The 12484-nt window shown below is 38.3% G+C and overlaps 1 protein-coding gene across 2 annotated transcripts in view; it reads left to right on the top strand.

Moving 5' to 3' along the window:
• Window positions 1-12484, top strand: part of LOC100658721 (metabotropic glutamate receptor 1) — a 169278-nt gene that overhangs the window by 111198 nt on the left and 45596 nt on the right. For both annotated transcript variants that reach the window (XM_064291884.1, XM_064291887.1), the window contains one exon: window positions 7224-8154. In XM_064291884.1, the coding sequence (XP_064147954.1) occupies window positions 7224-8154 (931 nt within the window). The remainder of the gene's footprint in view (window positions 1-7223; window positions 8155-12484) is intronic.

A 12484-nucleotide genomic window follows, 5' to 3' on the forward strand; every position in this document is an offset into this window, starting at 1 on the left:
CCCAACAGAAAAGGGGGATACTGTGCGGTTTAAGGTCAGGAGAGGTTTGCGTTAGGGTTATACCCTTTCACTATAGTTATTCAATCTATACGCAGAGCCAATCATCAGTGAAGATGGGCTATATGAAGAAGAACAGGGCATCAGGATTGTATTCCTACTCATTAACAACCTGCCTTATGCAGATGATACAGTCTTGCTTGCTGAAAGTGAAGAGGACTTGAAGCACTTACTGAGGAAGATCAAAGACTATAGCTTCCTTATGGATTACACCTCAACATAAAGACAACAAAAATCCTCACAACTGGACCAATATGCAACATTATGATAAACAGAAAAGATTGAAGTTGTCAAGGATTTCATTTTACTTGGATCCACAATCAACAGCCATGGAAGCAGCAGTCAAGAAATCAAAAGACTCATTGCACTGGACAAATCTGCTGCAAAAGACCTCTTTAAAGTGTTAGAAAGTAAACATGTCAGTTTCAGGACTAAGTCACGCTTGACCAAAGCCATGGCATTTTCAATAGCCTCATATACATGCATAAGCTGGACAATGAATAAGGAAGACTGAAGAAGATTTGACACCTTTGAATTATGATGTTGGTGAAGAACACTGAGTATACCATGGAATGCCAAAAGAAGGAGTAAATTTGTCTTGGAATAAGTACAACTAGAATGCTCCTTAGAAGCAAGGATGGGGAGACTTCATCTCACATGCTTTGGACATGTTATCAGGAGGGATCAGTCCATGGAGAAGGACATCATGCTTGGTAAAGTGGAGGGTCAGCAAAAAGAAGAAGACCCTGAACAAGATGGATTGACACAGTGGCTGTAACAATGGGCTCAATCATAACAACCATCATGAGGATGGCACAGGACCGGGCATTGTCTCGTTCTGTTGTACATAGGGTCACTCTGAGTCAGTACCAACTTGACAGCACCTAAGAACAACATTAGCAGTGATATTAATGGTAGCCATAAATACACCTATATCAAAAAGAAATCTGTTATTCCCCTTGGAAATTTAGAAGAAGGACAGGGAATTCTTGGGTACCAATATCTCTCATGGAGTTGATTAACTGTAGAGTTTTTGGGTAATTGTCCTTCTGTGCTTTAGGCAATGTGGTGCATCGTTTCTTTAAATGACTCTTCTATTTGTAGTATCTACAGATTTTCTTATATATAGCCTCCAAAATCATAGCAAATAGAAGCCCTTTTAGTTGTTTTACCTAAATAGCCATTATTATATTGACTTCTAGCTAATTTACTTTTTAAGCCTATTTAGAAATGTTTAGCCAAATATTGGTTATTTTTTTAACTGAAAATTTTATATTTTAATATTTTTATTTTTATAATCCGATTTTTCCTCTACTTCAGGTATGAGCCTATTTACAGTAAAAGGGAATATGGTCCTTTTTATGCCAGATGCTAAGTCTTCCCCTAAATTGTTTGAAAGTTTCCTAAAGTCTATCTTACATCTTTATTTAGTTTATAATTCTGGATCATCATTCCATTTTCCCTTACAAGAAAAAATTCTGAAATTGCCTTATGTAATGTCTTTTCTATTTTTATATTTAAAATTTCACACAGCTGGGTTATTTAAATCTTCTCTTTTCTACTCTGCTGCTTCAAAACAGAGAGGTTAATAATTAATTTAATTAATTGGTAGAGATCATCTGTAGAACAGGACAATAAGCATCTAATAAAATTCTTGAATTCTGTAGCAAATATTTTGCCTATATCTCTGAAGTTTGGGAAAATCATTAATTATTGCTCTTACCTTGGCTGCAGACCAGGGTTTTAATCCAACTTCTAAAAATCTGACTTGTGTTCTAGTAATTTTACAACATGATCTTCTTTTCTAGTGAACACCCTGAGGAGAGGGGAGATCATTTAGAAAGCCAGGTATCAATTCACAGAAAAAGAGAGAAATGCAAAGCAGGTAGTCTTTAGGAGGTTACAAAGGCCTTGAGAAAGATTATATTGGAACTTGAATTGTATTTTGCAACTTCAATATGACAGTTAAAGGAACTGACTATTGGCTATTTGGTATTTTTATCCACCCTGGTGGTGTAGTGGTTAAGTGCTACGGCTGCTAACCAAGGGTCGGCAGTTCGAATCCACCAGGCGCTCCTTGGAAACTGTATGGGGCAGTTCTACTCTGTCCTACAGAGTCGCTATGTGTCAGAATCGACTCGACGGCACTGGGGGGTATAATTTTTCTAAAGCTCTTTTAAATATTTAAATTCATTGAATTTGACATATCAATAGTCCCCCATAATGACCATTGTTATTTTCTTATTTTTTTTACATACATACACATATTACATGTTGTTGTTGTTAGGTGCCTTCAAGTCTGTTCCAACTCATAGTGATCCTATGTGCAATGGGTTGAAACACTGCCTGGTCCTGCGCCATCTTCACAATCATTTCTATGCCTGAGCCCATCGTTGCATCCACTGTGTCAATCCATCTTGTTCAGGGTCTTCCTCTTTTTCACTGACCCTCTACTTTACCAAGAAGGATGTCCTTCTCCGGGGACTGATCCCTCCTGATAACACATCCAAAGTATGTGAGATAAAGCCTTGCCATCCTTGCTTCCAAGGAGCATTCTTTCAAGACACATTTGTTCATTCTTCTGGCAGTCCGTGCTATATTCAATATTCTTTGCCAACACAACAATTCAAAGGTTTCAATTCTTCTTAGGTCTTCCTTATTCATTGTCCAGCTTTTGCATGTATATGAGACGATTGAAAACACCATGGATTGGGTCAGGCACACCTTAGTCTTGAAGGTGTCATCTTTGCTTTTTAATAATTTAGCGAGGTCTTTTACAGCAGATTTGCATGATGCAATGCATCTTTTGATTTCTTGACTGCTGCTTCCATGGCTGTTGATTGTGGACCCAAGTAGAATGAAATCCTTGACAACTTCAATCTTTTCACTGTTTATCATGATGTTGCTTATTGGTCCAGTTGTGAGAATTTTTGTATTCTTTATGATGAGGCGTAATCCATAGGGAAATTGTAGTCTTTGTTCTTCATCAGCAAGTGCTTCAAGCCTCTTCACTTTCAGCAAGCAAGATTGTGTCATCTGCATAATGCAGGTTGTTAATGAGTCTTTCTCCAATCTTGATACCCTGTTCTTCTTCATACAGTCCAGTTTCTCAGATTATTTGCTCAGCATACAGATTAAATAGGTATGGTGAAAGGATACAACCCTTACACATACCTTTCCTGACTTTAAACCATGTAGTATCCTCTTTTTCTTTTGGAATAACTGCCTCGTGATCTATGTACAGGTTCCTCATGAACACAGTTAAGTGTTCTGGAATTCCCATTCTTCACAAAGTTATCCATAATTTGTTATGATCCACACAGTTAAATGTTTTTGCATAGTCAATAAAACACAAGTAAACATCTTTCTGGTATTCTCGCTTTCAGCCAGGATCCATCTGACATCAGCAGTGATATCCCTGGTTCCACATCCTCTTCTGAATCTGGCTGAATTTCTGGCAGTTCCCTGTCCATATACTGCTGCAGCTGCTTTTGAATGATCTTCAGCAAAATTTTGCTTGCATATGATATTAATGATATTGTTGGATAATATCCATATTTGGTTGGATCACCTTTCTTGGGAATAGGCATAAATTATGGATCTCTTTTTGTTGGTTGGCCAGGTAGCTGTCTTCAAAATTTCTTGGCATAGATGAGTGAGCACTTCCAGCACTGCATCCATTTTTTGAAACATCTCAATTGGTATTCCGTCAATTCCTGGAACCTTGTTTTCCACCAATGTCTTTGGTGCAGCTTGGACTTCTTTCTTTAGTACCATTGGTTCCTGATCATATGTTACCTCCAGAAATGGTTTAACGTCGACCAATTCTTTTTGGTATAGTGACTCTGTGTATTCCTTCCATCTTCTTTTGATGTGTCCTGCGTTGTTCAGTATTTTCCTTGTAGAATCCTTCAGTATTGCAACTTGAGACTTGAATTTTTTCTTCAGTTCTTTAAGCTTGAGAAATGCTAAGCATGTTCTTCCCTTTCGGTTTTCTATCTCCAGCTCTTTGTACATGTCATCATAATACTTTACTTTGTCTTTTTGAGCCGCCCTTTGAAATCTTATGTTCAGCTCTTTTACTTCATCATTTTTTCCTCTTGCTTTAGCTACTCAATGTTCAAGAGCAAGTTCCAGAGTGTCTTCTGACATCCATTTAGGTCTTTTCTTTCTCTCTTGTTTTTTTATTGACCTCTTGCTTTCTTCCTGCCTGATATCCTTGATGTCATTCCACAACTCGTTTGGTCTTTGGTTATTAGTGTTCAAGGCATCAAATCTATTCTTCAGATGGTTTCCAAATTCAGGTGGGATATACTCAAGTTCATACTTTGGCTCTCCTGGACTTCTAATTTTTTTTCAGTTTCAGCTTGAACTTGCATATGAGTAGATGGTCTATTCTGCAGTCAGCCCCTGGCCTTATTCTGACTGACGATATTGAGCTTTTCCATTGTCTCTTTCCACAGAGGTAGTCGATTTGATTCCTGTGTATTCCACCTGGCTAAATCCATGTCTGTAGTCACTGTTTATGTTGGTGAAAAAAGGTATTTGTACCATTTGCATCGTTAGTCATTGGTCTTGCAAAATTCTATCATGTGATCTCTGGCATCATTTCTGCCACCAAGGCCATAGTTTCCTACTATCAATAGTCTTTTTTCCAACTTTTGTGTTCCAATCACCAGTAATTATCAATAAATTCCGATTGCATGTTCAATCAATTTCTGACTGTAGAAGCTGATAAAAATCTTCAATTTCTTCATCGTTGGCCTTAGTGGTTGGTGCTATATTTGACTAATAGTGATATTAACTGGTCTTCCTTGTAGGTGTGTGGATATTATCCTGTCAGTGACAGCATTGTGTTTCAGGATTGATTTTGAAATGTTCTTTTTGACAATGAATGCAACACCATTCCTCTTCAAATTGTCATTCCCAGCGTAGTAGACCATATGATTGTCCAATTCAAAATGGCCAATACCAGTCCATTTCAGCTCACTAATGCCTTGGATACTGATCCCATTGTTGTAGTCACTGTGTCAGTCCATTTAATTTGTGATGATTTCCAGTTTTCCAAAATTCATAGTTCATACATTCCAAGTTCTGATTATTAACAGATGTTTGCAACAGCTTCTTCTCATTTTCAGTCGTGTCACATCAGCAAATAAAGGTACCAAAAGCTTGACTCCATTCACATCATTAAAGTCGACTGTACTTTGAGGAGGCAGCTGTTTCCCAGTCGTGTTTTGGGTGCCTTCCAACCTGGGGGAGCTCATCTTCCAGCATTAGATCAAACAATGTGCCACTGCTATTCATGAAGTTTTCACTGGCTAATTCTTTTCAGAAGTAGACTGCCAGGTCTTTCTTCCTGGTGTGGCTTAGTCTGTTCATCTGATACCCTGATACCATGTGTGACCCTGCTAGTATCTGAATACCGATGGCATAGCTTCTAGCATCACAGCAACACACAAGACCCTACAGTACGACAAGCTGACAGATAGGTGGGAGTACAAATCCTAGGATATCCATATAAATTCAGCAATAAGAGGTCAATAAAACCAGTCAGATCTCAAGATATGGTTGAGACAGACTCACATGGCAGCCCACTGGAAGGACAACTTTGGCCACAAAGGGCCCAGTGAGTGAACCTATTGACTGGAGCATCTCCTGGAATGCTACCAAATGGGGGCCTTCAAAATTATTTTGGTGGAATCTCTAGAAATGTGAAAGGGTAGTAAGACTAAATACATGAAATTATGAAACAAAAGCTGAATGTATTGCTTACTATAGTACCGGAGAAATATGCTTGTCAGTTACTGTTTCTCTGAGCAGAGAGGACTGCTGATCTTTATGGGGTTTTTGGAAGGTGTGGAGTTCTGGAATTGACAGGCATTCAGAATCATACATTGGTTGACATCATCTGTAGAAATGTGATTGCTCACAAAAGACAGTTTTTGATTGATTGACATGTATTTATAGAAGTGAGTCTGTCTGTGGTTGACTGATTATCAGAAGAAAGGGCTGACACTGATTGGTTGGCATGAAAAAGTACATTCACTTAGGTGAGTTGCTGTTGATTGAGCAGGCTTAAAACTGGTTCTAGTGGTTCCTTGCTACCATAAATATAGAACAATCAGTATTTTTCTAAATTTATAGAAATATTTTTATTCTCACAATTTGGGAAATGCTGGCCTATACCAAACACAAAATCCTGTGAAGGGGTTGTCTCCAGGGCCTGACAGATTTTTCTTCTACTCTGAAATATAAAACAATTTTTTTTCTCAATTTAAGGGAAAAGATAAAGATAAGCTAGGCATTTAGGAACATGACAGTCTCTCCTTTCCAGAGATATATTCACGGGAGATTTCATTTTTCTTTTGTGAGTCTTTTAAAGGTTGCTAACTCAAAGACCCTCAGGTGTCAGATACAGTTAATAGGTGGATAAAGGGATGGGATTTAAGGTGAGTAATACAGAGAATGGAAACCCTGGCTGTGTAGTGATTAAGAGCTACGACTGCTAACCAAGAGGCCAGCAGTTTGAATCCACTAGGCACTCCTTGAAAACTCTATGGGGCAGTTCTACTCTGTTCTATAGGGTCATTATGAGTCAGAATCGACTTGACAGCAACAGATTTTTTTGGCGGGATTTAACATAGAATTCTGTGGTAAGCAGGAGAATACAGATTCTTCTAAAGAATTCATATTAAATATAAGATTAAAACACTTCTCTGTGAGTTAGACTCCCCTCTGGACAATTGCTATTTAAAAATGAAAATTTTGTTAGTTTATTTCTTATTAATTCATTTTGTTACATTTAACATTCATTTAATCCTTTAATGGAGACATAATTTAGCTTCCTTTTCTGCGAGTCTGAAAACGTAGAAGATCCATCTACACAGTAGTGTTCATTAATAGTGCTAGTATTGGAAGAAAAGACTCTTTCTATAGGTTCAAGTATATCACATTAGGCTTATAATGAGATTAAGTCTGGGGACATAATTGTCTAGGGAAACAATGGGTGTATCTGTGTTTGTGTAATGGTGATCCGTTTAAAAAATAAAATAATACCAGTCATGGAAGATGTTAAGATAGCTATGCGAGTTAATTAGTAAGCATTGCCATTACTGCTCTGTGGAAACCTTGGAATCTTTCTAAAACTAATTTTCTGATCACAGGCTGTGAACCCATTCCTGTCCGCTACCTCGAATGGAGCAACATAGAATCCATCATTGCCATCGCCTTCTCTTGCCTGGGCATTCTTGTTACCTTGTTTGTCACCTTAATCTTTGTGCTGTACCGGGACACACCAGTGGTCAAATCCTCCAGTCGAGAGCTCTGCTACATTATCCTAGCTGGCATCTTCCTCGGTTACGTGTGCCCTTTCACTCTCATTGCGAAACCTACCACCACGTCCTGCTACCTCCAGCGCCTCCTGGTTGGCCTCTCCTCTGCCATGTGCTACTCTGCTTTAGTGACCAAAACCAATCGCATTGCACGTATCCTCGCTGGCAGCAAGAAGAAGATCTGCACCCGGAAACCCAGGTTCATGAGTGCCTGGGCCCAGGTGATCATTGCCTCAATTCTGATCAGTGTGCAGCTAACACTGGTGGTAACCCTGATCATCATGGAGCCCCCCATGCCCATTCTGTCCTACCCAAGCATCAAAGAAGTCTACCTTATCTGCAACACCAGCAACCTGGGTGTGGTGGCCCCTCTGGGCTACAATGGACTACTCATCATGAGCTGTACCTACTATGCCTTCAAGACCCGCAACGTGCCCGCCAACTTCAATGAGGCCAAATATATCGCCTTCACCATGTACACCACCTGCATCATCTGGCTAGCTTTTGTGCCCATTTACTTTGGGAGCAACTACAAGATCATCACTACCTGCTTTGCAGTAAGCCTCAGTGTTACTGTGGCCCTGGGGTGCATGTTCACTCCCAAGATGTACATCATCATTGCAAAGCCCGAGAGAAATGTCCGCAGTGCCTTCACCACCTCTGATGTAGTCCGCATGCATGTTGGTGACGGCAAGCTACCCTGCCGCTCCAACACTTTCCTCAACATCTTCCGAAGAAAGAAACCAGGGGCGGGAAACGCCAAGTGAGTTATCTGATCTGGTTTGTTTCTTTTGTCTCTCTCTCACTATCTCTTCTTTTCTTTTCTCTTTTCTTCTATTTGTCTGAGTCATTTTTCTCCATTACCCCAACATTTTTTTTGCTACCTTTCTTAATCTTTTCTCTTTTTTCCAAATCTCACGTTCTGCTGCAATAGGAAAATACCAGAGGCCCTCTTTTTCTCCATTCCTTTGAAAGACCAAAACACATGAAGCAACAGCCAGCTCAGAATACAAGGAATCGTTCTGGCCTAGAAGCTGTGGCCTCAGTTCTGCCAGTAATTTTTCCTTTCACATGGGTCCTCCCTGCACAGAGCATCAACCCATCTCTGGGGTCTGAATCAAAGATGCAAACGCTAGTTCTAATTTCTAGGTTAGATCATGGGTGATGGTAGTTTCTGATTTTTTTTTTTTTAATCATTCTGTAACCACATCGTAGCTAATCAGGTGTGGAAAGGAAGGAAACAAAGCACACAGGGAAATTACTGTTTTGAATTTTGACTGAAGCTAAACACCAAGTATGTCCTGGAAATAAGGCCCCTCAAGTAACTGTCCAATCACTTCCCCCTCTACTTATTGAACTTTAGTATATATTTTAAGTTCCACAATGCTATCCATTAATTGGGCTATCTCTACTACATACATCTTCACAATTAGAATGATTTCCTAGCTGAAAAGCACCAAAAGAAGTAAGGAACCAGATAAAGGTGAAGAGCCCCAAACTCAAGATTTAGTGAGAATATCAAAGTCCAGATTATTTCTATTCTGGTCATCCTTCTAAACAGTTTGTGTAATAAACGTTTTCCTGTCATCTTCCTGACTCTGTTCTCCAAAGAGGCATATGTTAAAATTTGCACATGTCATCTCTTTCTGAAATCCATGAAAACAAAATTCATGTACATTTACAGTTTAAAAAATGACATGGATATTTAAAGTTCTAAAGGTAACTAAATTATTCAAGAGTTCAGCAACTTTCCCCATTAGCAGCAATGATTTCACTTTTTGAAACAATCCTTTAAAAAGTGAAAGATTTTAATAGTAACAATCATAACATATACATTATTTTACAACATTCAGCAAGTTATCAAGTTAAGATATGGATGTTATTTTCCCTTTTTGCAGATGAGGAGACTAAACCACTGTGAATCTTGATGTATCGATTTCAAATTCTTCATAAAATGATGATTATAAAGTTCACTTATAGTCAAATTTCTCTACTTTGCCATGGTTTTTCATGCTAGCCAACACCCTCTCACTCGCAACCTCCTGTCTGGGGGCTATCAGCAAACATAAAAACAAAACAACATGTACACCATAACCACAGAGCCCAGATGTCAAACAGCATCATAACAATTTTCATTAAGAGAAAAGAATGAGGGGAAATCAATTGAAAAGAAGGGAGAAGACACCCTGAAAGCCAGAATGATCTTTAGGCATTAAGAGGTTTCTTTGCTGCATCATCTGTTTTTATGAGGGTTCTACCATCCACTGTTATCCAGCTTCACCTTTCTAATTCTTCTCTACCTTTACTATGGTTCTTCAGAAACTCCATACGATTTATGGACATGGGTCATTTCTGAAAGCTGTTATTCTAACCATTTAATGAAAAGAAAGAACCCATAAGATGTAGAAATCTTGTGCTGGTGGCCAGGAATCTGCATTTTTTTAACGCTCCCACAGTAATTCCATGTGCCATGTGCAGACAGATGTGGACACCGGCCCAAGAGCACACTAACTAATGAGTAATATGCAGAGCTTGCTGCTGGGATATGATGGAGCTATCCAATGTTTCTTTCACAACGCTTAGTACTTCCATTGGCAGCCAGGCATTGCACTACATTCTGTTCACTTTCCCGTACCTGAAACTGCTCTCCTTATCCTCAGAGAAAATTCTCTTCACTACAATGAAGTTGGAGCCCTGGTGGCCAATGGTTAAAGCGTGTGGTTGCTAATCAGCTGCTCCAAGGGAGAAGGATGTGGGAGTCTGCTTCCGTAAAGATTACAGCCTTGGAAACCCTGTGGGGCAGTTCTACTCTGCCATAGGGTTGCTATGAGTTGGAACTGACTCACTTGTAATGAGTTTGGTGTTTTTTTTTTTTTTTTGGTTATAATGAAGTTAGAAAAGAAATTACCCGTAATTTCATTTAGGAGCCTGCTTCTGAGAAAAACACTATCATGGTCTAAATGAACCTGATTGGTTGTTTAATAAGTGCTGGTTTCATCGGTAAATTTATCAAGCAATATCAGATTGTTACAGTAAAAAGGTATTGCTAAATAATAATTGTAACATGCTGTTTTCTTAGTACAATTTGTAGCTTCTCCATGGTGCCCGCACAGCTGAGCTAAACCACAGAGGCTATTTGGAGCTAAACTTCTATGGAAAACCACCATCCGTTTACTCATTTTTTTCATTAATTCTGCTCTTGTTTCTCTTGTAACTGTCTATGATGCATTGCTGGAGACAATAATTTTAAATATACCAATAATCCCAATGCCTATGTTTTTACCTTTTTTTAAATTGTTGTGTATGTTTTCCTGGTTTACCTCCAAAATTACAAAAGCCACAATCTAATATTTTCTACAGCAACGAAAGTCTAGCAGAGTTTTGCCAACTGAAGCAAGGAGCTGAAAACCCTGGAGAACGTATCACCCAATAAGCTTATCACCATCCAGGATGTGAAATTCCTTCATTTATGGTGCACTGAGAGTGTATGGCAGCCTGCATATGTAGCTATAAACACAGAACAGATGCAGTAATGAGGAGCTTCCAACTGATGTATCTGTTTGAATATCATTCTGAGGAGTTGCAAGTCCAAGGACCTCCTTGTAACAGGCTGTTTTTGAGATACATGGGCGAGATGATGCTGCAAGCCTGTTTTTGCAAAGTTTACTTCCATTTTTTAATTTTGTTCTCAACTGAATATCTGGCACAACCAAAGCTTTGGGCACTTGCTTTCCATTTTCTGAAATGCAGAGGTTTAATCAGTAAATTGGGCATTTGGGTTACTTGGGTTATTTATAGTCAGAGGTCCTATAGCCGTAATCCTTCCCTGAAAGATCATCTGAATAGTATAATTGCCTCTGACACCTCTCACTTCTTTAGCTGCTAATTTAACCTACTTGAATGGGAAAATATTCAGGACTAACTTAATATATTGGCAAAATTATCTTTCTTGGCAATAGAAGAAACATAGAAATACATAGAAATTCATAATGAAGTGAATTATTTAGGTCCATGTTACTTATTGCTTCCTTTTAAAGCCAAATGAGTTAACATACAACTGAGAATAATTATATTGTGTAAATGGCATACTTCTTTTAAAAATAATTATACCAATAGCTAAATGCCAGACTAACATTTCTAGTTATTTTTTGGATAAATAACCTCAATGAATACCAAAAACTGTGATGGCATGGACAGCTGAAATGTGACGAAAGCACTTCTATGACCTTTTGCATGCATAATTGCATCAAAATGAAAACAAATACAACCACAAGAAAAGGCATCAGGTTGATATAGGAAGTAATTTTAAAATACAGATTCCTAAGTAAATAGAGTATTATTATGCCCCTGGGATTGTTTCTTAAGCATTTGATTACATGTCTCTGTTGAGTGCAAGAAATGCTAAATTTAAGGATGCTCTGAGGAAATTTTCCTCTTGCTTTGCTAGAAACATTTTTTTATATGCAAGGAAAGATAAATAAGCCTGTAGCATTAGTCATTATGCCCTAGGTAAGCATTTTAATTTGTCTTTTCCCCTTTGATTATGAAACGAAATATGGTAGTGAGCCAACAGACATCATAGTCAAATAGTGGTAACATATTCTCTTTAATGGGAAGAACTCATTCACTATTCTAGCTTGTAAATCAGAAAGCCTGTCACTTTGAAATTATTTTTCCCACATTATGTAATATATGGCTTTAAAATTATTATAATTCTTCACATGAGTTTATAGTTAATACAGAAGATTTTATTGAAGTTCTTGTGGTAGCATTTTACTACTTGGTAGTAATGTCTTTTGAGGATCTACTGTTCCTTCATTCATTTATGCGATCACCATTGTTTCAACAGCAGTCTTGGGGCAGGCACCAAGTGCACCAGCCTGTCAGTATAGTAAGGGAGACCCTTAACTAAACTATAACTAAATACATTATGTTACGTGCATAACAGAGGACCACTGTACAAATATTTTTCATGTTCAGGAAATAAAGAGATTAAGTCCAGCTAGTGTAGTTAATAACTGTAGAAGGATTCCATTTGTTTCTTAGTAAAGGTAGCGTTTGAACTTGACCTTAAAAGATGTTTTTAAGCAGGA

Source organism: Loxodonta africana, chromosome 1 (assembly GCF_030014295.1).
Source record: "Loxodonta africana isolate mLoxAfr1 chromosome 1, mLoxAfr1.hap2, whole genome shotgun sequence".
NCBI classification, from domain to species: Eukaryota; Metazoa; Chordata; class Mammalia; order Proboscidea; family Elephantidae; genus Loxodonta; species Loxodonta africana.